Here is a 16,837-nt window from a genome sequence, read left to right as displayed (position 1 = left end):
CCAGAAAATTATGTGCAAATCTAGGTTAAAATATAACCTTATTTTGCTTTTACCATCACAGTTAGTCCAAGTCCTGATAATAAACTAGTAAGATGACTATAACTTTACATCTGTCCTAAATGTGCTCTGAAAAGATGAATTTTTCAATTCCATGTTATTTGAAAGCCATGATTTATTGTGTCATTGTTATATGTTACATGCTCTGCTAGGTGCAAAAAGCAGCTTTGTTTTTTAAGCATAAGTTGGGAAGCTTCTTTGCAAATTTACTTCCATTTGCATGAGTAAAAGATAATACCAAGAGATTAAATTAAAACAGCAAAAAGCATTTGAACCACAGACTTCTATATCCTTTGTGCCAACACTATTATTCTTACATTTTCAGTTTATGTAAGAAGAGATTGCTTTATAAGCTTTCAAAAATATATAACTTTAGGTGCTGATTGCCTCCTTGAAATGCCTCCTGCACTGACAGCCTGATGTTATGCACCTAATTTTGCTGTTGTAGTCCCATTTCTACATCTTAACTAAGCTTCTGAGCATATTTACAATCCTGCTTAAGTCGAACTATATAATTATCTAAGTCTAAATTTTGCACTTCTAAGACAAAATTCCTGGGCAAGCAAAATATTAGTGGTGGAGTTACAATAATAAGACCTTTGGTTTTTAACAGTAGTTCAGTAATTTCTGAGCACAGAAGACTTCAAAGTAATTGAAGGAAGTAATGAGTTCAAGTACAGGATAACTTTAATTTATATGGTGTAAAATACATCACCAAAGGTTTAATAGCTAAACAAGCAACTGTTTATTCATGTACATAATAATGTACAGCCAGGATCCTCATTCCAGCAGATCTGCTAAATTACCTTACAAGTAATTTATATTTTCTTACACAGGAAAAAAGATAAAAGGCAAGCTTGAAGGAACTTCCTCTCATATGCCAATGAAGTATGTGAAAGAATGTGTCTGTATCTAGTCAGTGAACAGCTTGCAGATGTCTACAGATAGGTTCTTTCTATTAATAACTTATAAATGATCCGTCTTTTATCTACCCAGTTTAAAAAGCAGCTTGCAGAAGGCCTCAAAGGTAAGGCTTCTGCATTTCTAAGCCTTTCAGTTTATACATCATTGTCTTGTCCGTCTCCAGACAACAGCTAAATCTTTGAAAATACCTGTAAAGTTTCATGCAGCTGTCAGCTTCTTGTTGTCTGTACCCATAAATGAGGAAATGTTCTTTTGAGAGGTAGATTATTTGAATGAGACAGCTTTAGATCAAATGAGTTACTGATAGATTGATTGATTAATGCATGTTCTTTAAAAGACTTAGTTGACCATTTGGTTCACTGAAGTAATAGATGTTACATTTTCCATTCATAGAGAAATCAGATTGTTTAATTCCACTAATAGCTGCAAAGAATGGAACTGGTTTGTTCTTTAAAGTTCTGTCTGTTTTTTATTTATTACTTAAAATTACTTGAAAATCATGATATCACTGTAGGACTGATGAGAGCCTGTAAGTAAGTAAAAATAGTAGTTCATGCATTACTTCATGGATTCAGATAGTCTTCTTATTGTGTAGGTTTTTTTACTAGTCTTTATGATTCATTTAGTGGGAAATAGCCAATATCTCAATTATATAATGATAATTTTGGTGAACCAGATAGACAAATATTTTACTGGTCTTAACTAGAAATAATTTGAATTCTTCAAATAAGCTCTAAACTTTGTAGGAGAAAAACCGCTTCAGCTGTGAAAATACCATTTCCATACCTCAAAAATTAAAGCAGGGCTAAATACTTAGAAAAGGACAAGTAATAGAAAAAAATGCTTTAAGCCTTCTGGTTTTCTCTTATTTTGAAAAAATAGGATTTGGGGTTTTTTCTTATTAAATATGTGACTATTTTTAGTGGATGGGAAAAGCATGTAGTTGATTTACATGAAACTGATTCAAGTTCTCCCTGGTGCCTGGAAAATGAGTGTTGGAGCTTGGTTAGAAAGCATTCACAAATACACAAACTTAGAGTTATTCATCATCAGTCAGGAAACAAACCACCTGAAAAAACAGAGGCATTTAATCTCTTGTCTTCAGAGTCTGCCAGATTTAAATATTGGTTGAAATGAAGTAAGAGTTGTCTCTAATTGCCCCATACCTGAGGAGTGTTTCTCAGAGCACAGGACTGTTCTCAGAGCAGTCAGAGCTATCCCCTTCCTTATCTGGCCCACTTTGAGTATAAAATTACCTGTGCTTTTGGTTTCTGGGTCTTGTCTCAGCTGATGTCCTCAAGTATTTTATCTTTCAGATCACAAAGTTACTCAGCTCTTGGCATGAGAGGGCTGTTCCTGTGTGGGGACTTCTGTACCTTCTCAAGTGCTAACTTTTGAGTGTTTAGTGGCTGAAAAGGAGGCAGGCCAGGATTTTGCACAGGCCAGATCACTTTTTATTGTCTAGTCTGGATTAAGACTAGTCCAGATGTCATAAAGAAATCTGCTCGCTGCTGCAGTTGGCCAAGCTTCTTGATTACTCTTCCGTTCTTTTCCCTTCCTGGAATCCCTGGTCAAAATTACAGAAATGCATGAGAGATGCAGGGTATTAAATGCTTTTGAAGATGCTACTCAGGATGTAGAAAATTGTTACCTCTGTACAAGAGGAAGTTCATTATTTGAAAGAGGTGTCGGTTTTGTCACAGGCCTGCAATACCAATGTGGTAAAATTTACTGAATGTTTTCTTGACTTACGAGTTTTTAATCTTTACTCAAAGATTGGTTTTCTGCCATTTTCTAATTGAAGTTCTGTTGGAGTCACTGGGTTCATTGAGTTCCTCTTTAATTTTATTTTGTTTCCTAATGAAGTCCCTTTCCATGTGGGAGAAATTCAGATCTGTGTATTTTAGGTGTGTTTGTGCTTGTGTGTACTTATTTGCATAGTGCATTAACTGAATAATGCTTGGTTAAGGGCACAAAGTTGTTAATTGAATGGGAACACTGTTTAAGGGCAAGAGCAGGCGAGGATAAATGTGTGAAGCCCTCAGGTGCCCTCTCTGAGCAGTGTTCTAAAGCAGATGTCACAGATTATAATTTTGTTACATCCGTTAACCTTTTGCCCATCCTTACTTGCTGTTGAATCCTGTCATCACCCCAGATTATCTCTGACTAAAAAAGCCCCCTTGAAATTCCCATTCTGGGCTGCTCTGTGGATCATCTGGTAAGGAGTGCTAAATGTGTGATCCAGATGGCCTCCAAATTCCTCCCCAGGTGAACTGTGCTCATTCCACCGCAGTTTGGCCATAGTGGAGGCTCCCTTCTAAACCCCTCCCCTACCCCAGGCTTGAGTTAGGACTTTAAAAAGGATTAGAGTTTGCTGTAACTGTTCTGAAAGCTAGTATTTTGAAATAATGCACATATATATGTATATTTTACAGAAAAACATAGTAATTTTTATTTAAGAAACAATCTTGTAATCCCAATAATTAATAGCTTACCATCTGAAAAAAAGCTATAAGTAGAACATGGTCTGTGGAACAGTCTGAGAGACCACATTGCTGAAATTATATTTGTTCATTATAATAAAGAATACTGAAGAGAGGAATTTCTTGAGGCTGCATATGCTGTACATGATCTGATGTTCAGTGCAGTTTGTTGTAGGTCTTCTTCTGATGTTTGTGAGTTTTGACCAAAACCATTGATGCTGAATACCCCAGCTGAGCAGGGACATATTAAAAAGTGTATTAAAAAAAACCTACCTTGATAATTTCGATGCATAACTCAAATTCTTCATTCCTTAACTGAGCAGTTGAGTTCCAGTAAAGACAGTAATGCAGGGAATCCTGCTTGAAGGCTGACAAGTATACCTGAGAATTGTATTTGGGTGACTGAGCAAGCTGCAGGGGAACAGGGACAGTAAACAGGACTGCAGATTTTACAGATGAAATAGAAATAATGCTTGGGTATGGTTTGAAAGCAGTGAGACTGTTTCTTTGGTTTGCTGGGCTCTTCAGACACGCTTGTTGCAGTCTCTTCAGATTAGCACTATTTCTCATTTGGATGCTTCCTTTTTCATTTTTCTCATTGAATGGGAATGCGTTTTTTACCCCTAAAGTACATATTTTCTTCATCTTATTTGAGGTCATTGCTTTGAAGTAATCACTAACATTGGTGCTTTTATCAGTTTCCCCTAACTTGAGAAACAGCTTTTTTTTGGGCTCAGCTGACTACAGGGAATGCAAAATACACTGTGAAAATAGCAATGCATGTGACCAGTTTGAATAACTGTCTCAAAGTCATTATTAAATAGGACTTAGGTCTAGCTGTGGCCACTGAAATCTTGAAATCTTTGAAAACTAATGTATATATAGATTTGTTTCTAAATTGTTTTGTATCTGAGTTTGGGAGATCTGTGTACTAAACTCGTGTAAATCCTGCCTTAGAGCACCTCTGATGGCAGATGTCTCATGGGAAGCTGTCCTGAGTCAAACTGGAATAGGAGAATCTGATATTTAACTTCTTTAGCTGTGTTAAGGTCCACTGGGTATTGTGATCTCAAGCTAGAGATGGAGGGGAAAAAAAAATGTCAGTTCTGTCATGACATGGTTTCAGATCAAAATCCCATATGTTTTTCAATCATGGAATTGTTTTTCATAATCCTTGTATTAAGGTTAAATTTATTTTTATTATGTTAAAAGCTTTGGCTTTTTGTTCATACCAAATCTGGAAGTAGAATGTCTAGACTTTGTATTATGCTAAATCCAATGCAATTTATCCCAGGATTATTTATTTGGGGTTATTTGTACAGAAGTGCCATTAATATGTTGAGCAGTTCGTTCTGGAACAGCAGGGACTTGACAGGGTAGATGGTTGTGTAAGTACCAGGACACTTGAATAAATTCTAAGCATGCAGGCTCTGTAGGTGAAAGAAAATAACAAAAAATAAGAGCAACAGTAAAATTAGGACCATCTTTTAAATAGTTTTGCTGGCAGTCATTGACACAAGTGCATGAGAAATTTATATAATTTAGAAAAAACAAGATAGCTCCTACTTGGAATGTCAAGTCAGAGCTGGCAGTCCATGTTATGTAGTAAACTTGATTTTTGGAGTGAGGATTTTTGGCAGTGGACGGTTGGTAACATCAGCTCCAAGCCTGACTTCAGGTGTGGCAGGTGGATGTGGAGTCATTGTTGCCCTCTACTGGCATCTACTGAAAGCTCCTAAGGTGCTTTACTCATCCAGCACCGTGGTGTCCGTGGTTGATTTGGGAGAGTCACTGTTAATTTGTTTCAGACAAACTCAAACCTATCCTTTGAAGGCAAAAGTTTTTCTCTTTAAAGAGACATGAGGGTGGGGGGGGAGAGAGGGAGGAGGGTACAAGTCCTACCTGTCATCGCTCATCTGCTTACAAACTGCTGAAAGCTTTAAATTCTCCATTCAAAAGCCCCCAGACATAAAAATGTCAGCTGAATTAATTAAATATTTGAGTACTGACAACTGTTGGAGTGTTTGAATTTCGGAGGCATGAATTAAAGGCATCAAGGGTCAGGAGAGAGAAGATCATATATCAAACTGCTCAGTGCAAACACAGCTCTAACACAGTCATGGTCCTAAAATACCCCTAAAACCCCAATTCACACAGTTGTGCTTTCTAAGAGATGACAGAACACAAGAGAAAAAAATATTTGTTTACAAGTGCCTTGCTGGCCAATCTTGTGCTTCTGTCATTCACAGTTACCTATACAGAAGTGAAAGGCATAAAAGAACAAAATAATCTGTCTACAAAATAGGGAAGGGTGGCCATCCTCTTCCTTAAATAATCATCTCACCTCATGTGCCCTTGAATCTCTACACAATGTGTGGATGTGGAGATTTCATGTCCAGCAGTGACTCTTAGTCAATATCTTTGGTTTATCACAGATATAGTCTGGTTTGGGTTTTTTTAAACTGTAAAATGTAGTTATTCTTACTTGCCTGTTTTAGAAGATTGAGTATGAGTGTTATTAAGTGCTTGACATTTGATCCATGTTAGATCTATATGTGCAGAAATACCTTTGTGAGCAGAAAGCTGTGCATTGACTTTATAAAACAGGCTTTGCTTAACTTGTGACAAAATTTATTTGAGAAGACACCTTCAGCATTATGATTGTGTAGAACAAAATCCATTTTGTTAACAGAAAACTTTTTAATTTTTTCAGCTGTTTTGTAGTGGAAGCAACCTGATCTTTGCTTTTTAAGTGTTGTATACAGGAGCAGGAGGCAGTAGACTCAGATTCCAGTGCATTGCCTGAAGACTTAAAAATTAAAATACATTTCTTCCTAATGATAGTGCTCTGTTTGTCTCTGAATAGCTCAGTATCCACATTACACTAATGTGAGTTTGGGAAAATTGATGCCGAATGACACCAGTATAATGGACCATTAAACAAATACCTTTCAGATATGGGATGCTGCAAGGGAGATGAATTGGGACACAAATATTGCAGAAACTTTTGATTAACCAGCTTCTAACAAAGATACAGCATCATAAAAGAGGGTATTTTATATTCCATTGGGATTCTGACACCCAGAGGCCTCTAATAACGACCAGATGTGAAATAGAAAAAATATTTGGGAGCAGTTAATGCCTAACAATAAAAGTGACCATGTGTAAATCACTGTAGAATGTGGTATGAGCAAGGGCATTAGGTGTTTTCTTTTTGGTTTTATTTCCCTCAAGGCTGTCTGTGTGTATTCATATATTGTAGTGCAAAATCAGTCAGCAAAGAGGAATATTTTGATCCAGAACTGCATGCCACTCAGGCAGGATTATTTGTACTTTTTCTAAAGTTTAAATCTGTTCTCTGAAGAGAAAAGCAGTTCAGTTTGTCTCTGAAGGGACATTTTTGGGTTCTGATGCTTCTCTTTTTCTCAGGGGAGCGTCCTTACCAGTGTCCTTACTGTGACAAAGCTTTCAGCAAGAACGATGGCTTGAAGATGCACATTCGCACCCACACCCGGGTAAGTCCTGCCCAAGGATGAGTTTTCATGGCAGCTTGAGGATTGTCTGTGACTCCTGTGGTGAAGAGTAATTAATTGCTGTTTGTGTAGAGATTAGGCTCTGCCAACCAAGGTGTTTTATACCTATCAAAATAAGAGGCAAAGATTCAAGTCATTAATTTACAAATTCTAATTAGAACTCCCTTACCTTCTATTTTTTGTGTTTGATTTCTTTTCTGTTGAAATAATAGCTGTACTAACCTCTTCATTTAACCCATGGTTATTTATAGGTATAAATTAATGCTGTTTGCAGAGTAAACAGTTCTGTAAAGGCTTCACTGTTACTGAAACTTCAGTGCTTTGATTCTTACTGTGCCTGCAAAGTCCAGTCACTGTGAGCTTTTTTAGAGGCTGTACTTTATTAACTGATGACAATTTTTATATAACTTTTATTTAACTGGGAGCTGTTACAGTTCACAGAGATCAGTGAAGCCTTGAGGCCAAACCAAGAAAATTCTGCATCTATTGGGAACAGGAAAGGTGACATTTAACTTAGTAGTCTCCATATGCAAATGGGCACACAGAGTTACCTTCTAAATAAGTAAAATTAAAAGCTGTTTAAATTTCTACTGTTGTTTGTGGGTCTTGAGCATATTAACTGTGAGCACCTAGATAAAGTTGTAGCTTTTGTACCCCAAACTACACAAATAATCAGTAGTTTGTGCAGTACTTCTTGGTTGTTTGTTGGGAACAGGCTAGTCCCATGTTAGTTGTGTCTCCTTTTTTTCCAGCTGTTAAATCACTTTAAGAAGTGCTATAAATTCTTTGCTGTTGTTGCTGTCCCCTCTTAACTGTGTTTGCACCAGGAGAAATTTCATGACCCCTCTAAGTTCTGCATGACTGTGAGGGGTAAACAAGGTCTGAAACAGTGCCAAATTCAATTTTTTTTTTCCTGATTTTTCATACAGTTTGAGTAAAAACAACAAACGCCCCCAGCCTCTGTAGAAGAAAAATAGAGGAAGAAATAATATTAGGCTTTTAGAGTCTACAGTGATTTACACCAAATGATGTTTTCTTCTAAGCATTTTTTAGCTGGCAGGAAAGGGAGGAGTTAGAAAAATAAATTTTAAGGAGTGGTTATTTCTTTTTAATATATGTAGACACTGTCATTAGACAGGCTTTGTGTTGCACTAAGAACATAATAAAATTTGTTTTAAAATGTCTCAGGAAATGCTCTGCTGTACCATGGAGACCAAATACCATCCTTAGAGGTACAAAGAAGTCAATTCACACCAAATGCGATCTAAGTGTTTCCATATACTTGAGATGTGTTGATCATCTACATCTGAAAGGTCACATTTCAGGTTTTTCTCTTTTGATGTGTGAAGGTGCTAAGCAGACTGCTGGTCATCCCCACAGTTATGATGTAGGATTAAATTATGCAGGCCAAACATGGTTTTTTAGACTTGATTACATTTTGGGTTTTTTTTGTGGTGATGCTGCTCCTATCCCAAAACTTGATATTGAGGCTTATTCATATTTGATTGCCATGACATATTCATTTATCTCCATGTAAATATTTTTTTGCTTTGTAACAAGAATCAGTACTGATAACATTTACATTAATAGTAATTTCAAAATTGAAGCCTGTTGGTATAATCCTGCATGTCCCAACTTTCCCTCTTCCTCATAGTTCACCTTATTTAATATTTAAGTAGAGCTGGACAGCTAAAAATAAAAGGAGGTCTTAGTAGGAGGAGGAAAAAAAATGGGCTAGAATTATTAATAAAAACAAGAGAAAGCAAAGTTTATTACGACTTCCATGGATTTTCAAGCCAGAAGGAGGAATTATGCCTGAGTCTGTTCTGCAGAACATTATCCATGAACTACTATAGGATAATAAGCTGTTACTTTATTGTTCAGGTGAGTAAATATTAGTGCAGGTACAAGGAAATAATTTTAGCTGATGTAAAAGAACAGAGTGGTGAAGGGAATTGGGAAAGGAGGGAAAAGGAAGTGGGGGAGCAACAATACTGAGAGGTAAATGGGAAGACACTAATATTTTCAAGAACTCTTGTGTGCTTGGCAAGAATGTGAAGATTTATTTCATCTTAGTAGTAGGTTGATGGTTGTCAGGAATGCAGGGTACAGGAACCAAACCAACCCTCTTTCAGCAGAGAAAACAGCTGCTGAGCTGTTCAGGTGTGTTTTTCTTGAAGTGAGGGCTTGTGATCTGAATCCTGACTCTGAAGGGAGATGTGTTCTAACTGCACCAGGTAAGGACTTCTCAGGGAAGAAGGAAACCTGTGCAGAAAGAGTTTGAGACCCCTGAGCACAATGCTAATGCACTAGGACCTGTTCTGTGTTCCTAGGCTGTTTAAACAAAGATGAACTAAAGATTAGGAAATAAAAAATGCACTGTGTTTGCCAAAGGTTTGGGTCCTTCTGTCAGTTCCAAGAACAAGAAAAACCAGGAAGTCACACTTGAAATTTCTCTTTTCAGTTTAGACTTTTGAAAACGGTGTAAGGCTCTTCCTTTTCTTACGCTTTCCTACACATACATTTTATTTGAAATTTATTCTTGCATGCAAAATCATTATTGAAAGAATAAATAATGAGATGTATAAATCCTGAAGATATTTTTTTATCAGCTGAACCTAGCAATATGGAAATAAACACAATCAAAGCACCCTTCTGCAAGGGCTATTCTCATAAATATCTTGAAAAAAAAGAATCTAGTCTTTTGGCCAGAAGGTTTGTAAAGTAGCTTAAAAGTAATACTGTGTCATCACCAAAACAGTAGAGATTAAATCTCATTGTGTTTTACCACTTGGTAAAATATGCCAGACCTGATGCTGGGGATCAGGGAAGGCTGCTGGAAAAATCATTGCAGAAAGTTGATTAAGGTCTGGCAGCTGCTAAAGTGAGCACAGCCTGGGTGGCCACAGGTGTCAGCTCCAGCTCTGGAGTAAACAGAGAAGGTAAAGCCAAACCCCTGCTGGCCAGGGCAGGGGAGAAAACACCACCCAGCTGACATTAAAATGTCACCCGAGTACTGATTTGTTTCTATGAAAGTAAATGCGTTTGCTTTATGATTTGATGGGTTTTTCCTTAAGGAGAAATGTAACAGCCGAGGAAAACATAAGTGAGGAGCTTATTGAAGTTGTTGATGAAATGAGTTTACAGAGCATATCAGCTTTGAGAGAGTTACATGCACATTTCCAGCCCTCACACTGCAGGAAACTTCAGCTCTTTCCTGAGGCTTTATTCAGTTCCTGACTTAACATTGCAACATTTGAGCTTAAACATGTGGGAAAATTATTCTGTGTTACAGCAATAGAATTGGTAATGCTTGGAAATACAGGCATTGATAGGTGCCTAGAGTTGTTGTCATGTTAAATTGATGTTTTCATTACTTCTGAGAATGGTGGTTTTATTGAAATTGGATTCAGTGATGGAAAACAGAAAGAGTCGAAGCTATTTGAAAATGGCTTTTCATCACTTGATTTGAATATTTCATATTTACATATAACAGATATATTTAATTTTTATAGCGGGTTTAAAAATCTGAGTTCCAGTGGGTGGAAGCTGCCAGCCTGTGCTTAAATGAGGTACATTTCTGAGGTAATTTAAAAATTAGAGAAATTTCAGCGTATCATTTTTGTTTCATGCATAAGTGCCTACTATTTTAAAACACATTAATATTTAAATACATTTAAAACCACAGTATGTGCTGAAATTAACCAACCTTGAAATAATTTCGAGTTTTATTTATGAATTTCATAGGGATAGGGGTAAATCATGGTGAGTATGGAAGTGAGGCAGTCTCCCATAGAGGACTCTTCCAGACTGTCTTTGTTCTCTGTACAAGACAAGGTCCTGACTTAAACAGGCTTTCCAAGGCACTCATTTGGAACTTTACACTGCTCCCTCTTTTTTGACTCTGAAGAATATTGAGATAATAGTAAATGAGAAATAATGCAAAGACAATATTGACATAATTTCACTTCTCCTGTGTTTCCCAGGAAGTATTTGAACTTAAAGTTTGAGAAAGGGTCATGTGTTTTAGAAGCATCCTAGAATGCTATCGTCAAAAAAAATTTCTTTGTGTACTAAATGTAGAATTCTGTGCACATGACAGTGAGTAATGAAATAGTATGATGTGTTGATTGTATTTGGAGGAGTTTTTCTATCTTGGATTTTATCTGTATTTCCCTGTTGAGATAGGGATAAGTTCCCAAACATGTGCCTGAGGATGGTGACTTTGCCAGGGCTGTGGTTTCCTTGCCTTTGGAATCTGTGTTTGCACGCAGAATGTGGAAGGTTTGAATCCCACAGCACCTGTATTTTCACACTTTTTTATGTAATGTTGACTGATGATCATCCCTTCCTTGTAGAGTGAAAATGCACTTTTTCTATATTAAAGCTGTTATTTTCCAGGAGCACATGAACATCTGTTGAGTTTTCATCATTTTGGATTAAATAAACCCTCCTTCACTAAATTTTTGGGGCAGAAATTACCTCAGCAGTTCAAAAACCCACAAAAAATTAAAAACTTTTGAGTTTATGGGCAGCAAATAGGCAGGACAACCATGGAACATGGGAAGTTAATGATATGGTAAAGCCCAATGAATGGCATATACTGGATCTTTTTAAGAAATGCACTTGTATTTTCTGGCAGACGTTTCAGAGAAGATGCATGCTTTTGTTTTAATTATAAGTTTTCTTGCAAAAAAGATTATTTTTTAATACTCCTAAAACTGAATTAATTGAGACCTGTTCTAACAAAAACATTAGTCATTTCTAATAAAAGTCACATTTTTGTTTGAATCTGCCAGAAGTATTTCACAGTTACTTTAACAGGAAAATCTTGGCCTGCTCTAATTGTTGGAAATATTTTTTAAAGGATTTTACTTTTCTAAAGAAGAAACATGTTCTTGTAAAGTGATTTTTAATTGAGGTTTAATATTATAAGTTTCAAATGCCTACTCTTTCTATAGAGTTGTAAATTCTCATCACCCTTTGTCTTCCAGTGTCAATGTTATGTTAGTAATTTAAGGAGGCCTGTGTCTCTGGGTCAGCCACTTGCTGTAGCAGCAGAAACTTTCCAGTTACTAAGAGAGCATGTTAGTTCTTGGTTTTTTTTCACACTTAGATACAAAACTGGAGTCTGTTAATTTGGGCTATCTGTGATTTTAAGTGTCAGCAGATTTCCTGCATTTTCAGGTTGGCAAAGCTGTAGGATTTCCAGATTTCTCTTTGAGACTAATGATCTCCTGGTAGCTGCGGATATGACTGGTGTATTTTAATGCTATCTGGCTGGTCATGTTTGTTCATTCTAGGCCACATTTTTCCATTTGCCTGATTTTTTTTTTTTTCAAAATAGTCTTTTTATTAACCCTCTCTCAGGTGATAATACAAGCACATAAATCATTTTTAGTAAGAGTAATACTCATATTTTCAAAATTTTCACATAAAACACCTTTTGAAAGCAGATAATGTTACTGTATCAGTATCTCATGAATAGACATGATAAGATTTTTCTGGGAGCAAAGGAAGGCTTTGTTTTAGAATAATGAGAAGAAAAGGATTATTTATTTATTTTTGTGTGTGTGTCCTGTAGCATCACCATTTTTCATGTCTGTCAATTTTCATGTTCATGTCACAAGTGTAAATATTTACATCTAATACAAGACCTGATGAGCTTTTCCTTTTTTTCTCTGAACTTCTCTCAAGCTTCAGCTTTCAGCATGTTGAAAAGGCAGACCTGTCAAGTTGGTAGTTGTGTTCTTAAGTCTTATTTTAATCTTGAGATAACGTTTATTTGGTAATAATAGTGTTTAGATTATGTTTGTCTTGCTGTAACTGTTGAGCTGATGCAATAGTTCTAAATTCAAATTTAGAAAGCAAGTTGGAGAGACTCCTACCGAAGTCATTCGCAATTCACCTGTGTAACAAATATTTCCAGGTTTACAGAAACAAGCAGTGTGCAAGTGCTAACTTAGTGTGCATAATATATTCATATTTCTTAAGGCAACTGCATCAGCAGCTAGCAGTTCAAATATTCTGCATTTGAGTATTTCCATCTGCTGTGCTTGCAGGACACTCTGTGCACACTTTGTGTCAAGCTGCTGAAGGTGCATCAAATGTCCTTGAGATTTGTCATGTTCTGAGTGAGGTCTTTCTAATGCAAAGCACAGCTTGCTTAGAATTTAAGGTGTGATTTGTGATTCAGCCATCCACAGACACAGAGTTGTGTACTGCAGGCACTGTTTTATTTGAAAGGGTTTTTAAAATGTTTGATTTCTCTCAGTTTTAATGGTGAAACCCCTCAGAGATGGGAGCTTTTAGGTGTCTAGCTTGTGTCAGTCTTAGAGCAAAGCACCTTCCAGAGTATTGCTGGGCTCTGCTTGGCCTTTCCTTTTTCAGAGGCAGGGAGGTTGTAAATCCTGATCTACATATTTCTATTCCTACCTGGCGTGCTTAAAGCTAATATTAAATCACTGCAGTATCAGCCACGTCCTGTCTCTCTCGCTCTCCCTGCTCCCTTCCTCATTCAGATGGTCAGTAAAAGAAAACACATGTAATCCTTCAGCTTGGCTGCCACCATAGCCGTAGCCTCACAGATGCTTCTTCAACAGAGGGCAGATTTATAATACCAGCACTTGCTAACTCCTCTGAAGTCAGGATTGGATCATCTTCCTGATGAACTCCTGTTTTGTTGACAGTTAGCAGGTTTTTCCCCTTTCTTGATGTTTTAAATCTGTCCAGCTTTTTTCTTGTCTCAGCATTGGCCCCTTTTGTCCTTTAGTGGTGGCATTAACTTTTTTAGACCTGTTGTCATGTTGTTGGTTTTTTCCCTCTTGTTTCGAGCAGTGATGGTTATGCTAAGTAAACATCATATTTTCCATGTTACAAGTGTTGCTTTCTCCAAGCATTGTGCAATGGAAATTTGACACGAGGGGGAGAAGGAGCAGAAAGAAAATGAAAAGTATAGAATGTATTGTTTTGAAGAATTTGATCTGTGAGGATGATGTCTTCTTCAAAACCAACAAAAAAAAAAGTTTTTTTTCTCTGGAGATTAAACTGAGGGCCAAGTTTTGCTCTGGACAGCACTACTGCTTTTCCTGAAACAGACAAATGTGAATGGAGGGCAGCTTCACTCAGGGGAGAGGAGGCTGGTGTGAATCAGAGTCATGTCTGCTGAAGTCACTGGAATATCCAGATGGAAGGGATCTAAAATTAGATCAAAGACAGCTTTGGATGTGTTTCATGCACTACATATGTGAATTTCAATACAAATGCCAAGGGGATGTTGGATACACCCTTTTTGGCCATGGAGAATAATACAATTATAAAATATATAACAGCCAAATATAACCTGGGGGAAGATAATACAGGCCAGGTTTGTGACTCCAGCTTCCATGAGTTTAAAATGGCTCTTTGTCCAAAATGGAATCCTGAAATCCAGTCCACTGGAATGATTGACCTGCTCATTATCAAGTCAATTCTTCAGATAGCTGAAGACCAAGATGATGAAAAGGGAGCAAGTCCAGGTGGTGCAGTTTGCACTAGTGAACGCTTTGGTAGGTGTTTAAGAGGTGCACATCGTATACTTCATTTTGCACTTTCTGGGGAACAACCTCCACACAGAAAGGCTGCTTTTGGAGAACTCACAGAAATGTGGTTTGTGTTAACCACAATGCAAAAGTAATTAAGTGGTTGTTGTAGAAACCTGCTTTTCACATGGCTTTTTCGTGCATTTCACTTATTGACAGTGCACTGTGATAGGTGCATGGTGAATGCTGGGGAATCCTGGCAGGATTCAGCGATATATGGAGACTTGATGGTTCCCAGAGACTGAGAGGAGGAATTCAATAACCAGACGGCTTATTCTCTTTGTTGCTTTAATGCCCAAGTTGTTCCATCTCAGTTATCCTTGGATCCCACATCATCACCCAAAAGAACTTGATTGCCACCTATTATTTGTTAATTCACAGATCTAGCTGCTTTTTTTTTTTTTGCCTATTGATTTATAGTCATTGCTTTCAATTTAATTCAGTAAAAAGTATTCTTTTCTTAAAATACCTTTCTTCAGAGCTTAAGCAGTACAGAATTAGAGACCACAGAAAAACACAGGATGAGAGTGAAGTCTAGTTGGTTCAGAAATAAGGGTGCCTCCAGAGCATGAAAATTTTAATGAGGCCATGTGCAGTGCTAATTCTTGCAGTTAATTTATTGTTGATTTCTATACACTTCTTTTGTAACTTTAGTGGAATCAAGGAGGAATTACACCTACATAAATTTTTATAAGAAAGAAGAACTTCAAAGAAAAATATTTACATAAGTGGGTTTCCTTACGTGTGTGTAATTATTTATTTGAGGTCAGTGAGACTGCAGCTTTTCTAACATCATATTTTACAGTAGCTGCTAACCAAGAGTTCTAATAAAAATACAGATGGTTTGGTTGCCATCTGTACTTCTTTTGAGATTCTGCAATGAGTATGTGATTAACCTTCTGTCACCACTTTTCAAAATAAGTTTTTCTGCTACCACAAGCTTTCCTTGTACCTCCTCTTCCTCCCCTTACCTCTTCCCCTGCTTGAAAACCTCCAAACAATCTCGAGGTTTTTGTGCATAATCTGACTTGTCTGTATGCTTTAAGCATTTGTGGAGGATAAAGGAAAGAACATTGGAATTTTATGTTTCTGTACCTTTCACGTGACAAAAAGCAGACTCCTCAAATGGCTGGGTTTGAAAGACTGGAACAGATAATTAATTCATAAGTGGGTGCTGAAGTGGAAACTGTCAGGCCACAGCTTTCCCAGCTTTCACTTAATCATTTGAAAGTCGTTTTCTGTTGTTTTCACTGACTGTAATACCTTGGAGAGAATATAAAGCTTGCACCATCCAGCATAGAATTCCAGTTCTTTAATGACCTGGGCTCTGTGTTGACTCACTTTCACTCGCTGTTGTCATTCCTTGCAGGAAAAGCCGTACCAGTGCTCGGAGTGTAACAAGGCTTTCAGTCAGAAGCGAGGCCTGGACGAGCACATGAGGACCCACACCGGGGAGAAGCCCTTTCAGTGTGATGTGAGTTCCTCTGCTCCTTTCCCTTTGTCTTCTCAGCTTCAGTGCAGCAGCAGGATTTAATTGCAGGGATATTGTGGCCTTGCACCTATTGCTTGTGGCATAGTTACACTTCACATGGATTGGATTGCCCAATGGAATGAAAGGCCATTCAGGGAATTTCATGTACCCTCTTTGCTTGCCAAGAGAGACGCACACCCGCTCATTTTATGGTTTTGGATCCCATAAGAGTTATTTTCACCCTTAGTAATGCAATTTGGATGTTACCATTTACAAGTTCATGGTGCTTGGGTTCCTGTATGAATTGTGTGACAGGTTAATAGTTGGGGATTAGCTTGTGCAGGAAAAGGGATTTCATTTATTACTTGGAGTCTCAATGCTTCTGATGTTGAATGACACAAATATGAATTCAGAATTGCCTGTTTCTGGTGAAATCTGGTCTGATGTTTTCAACATCTGCTCACAGCCTCTTGTTGTTCAGTGAGGGAATCTGGGATGCTGTGCACGCTCTCAGGGCTGAAATGCAGTGTATCCTGTGACAGTTCATAGATCACTGTCAGGTACCCTTCATGCAGCCTGCCCCCCTTGTATACAATATCTCTCAGCTTTTGGGAGGTAGGTGGGAAGGCTGAATGTGCAGAAACTGTTGGGGGATAATGTCTTTCAGAACTATCAAATGGTAAAATTGTTGCTCAAGGATTTAGAGAAAGACATCAGAATGGATGGAGAATTAGTATAGGTGTTTTGTTTTGTGATACTAACTCTTCATGAAGCACTCACAGGGGACTG

General features: G+C 37.4%; 1 protein-coding gene across 2 annotated transcripts in view; it reads left to right on the top strand.

The window, feature by feature from the left end:
* The window catches only part of PRDM5 (PR/SET domain 5), a 55,203-nt gene that overhangs the window by 33,970 nt on the left and 4,396 nt on the right, over window positions 1-16,837 (top strand). For both annotated transcript variants that reach the window (XM_056489983.1, XM_056489985.1), the window contains exons 14-15: window positions 6,894-6,979; window positions 15,947-16,051. In XM_056489983.1, coding sequence (XP_056345958.1) covers window positions 6,894-6,979; window positions 15,947-16,051 — 191 coding nt within the window. The remainder of the gene's footprint in view (window positions 1-6,893; window positions 6,980-15,946; window positions 16,052-16,837) is intronic.

Source organism: Oenanthe melanoleuca, chromosome 4, assembly GCF_029582105.1.
Source record: "Oenanthe melanoleuca isolate GR-GAL-2019-014 chromosome 4, OMel1.0, whole genome shotgun sequence".
Taxonomy (NCBI): domain Eukaryota; kingdom Metazoa; phylum Chordata; class Aves; order Passeriformes; family Muscicapidae; genus Oenanthe; species Oenanthe melanoleuca.
Note: the sequence above shows the minus strand (reverse complement) of the source record. Positions and strands in the feature narration are given on the sequence as shown.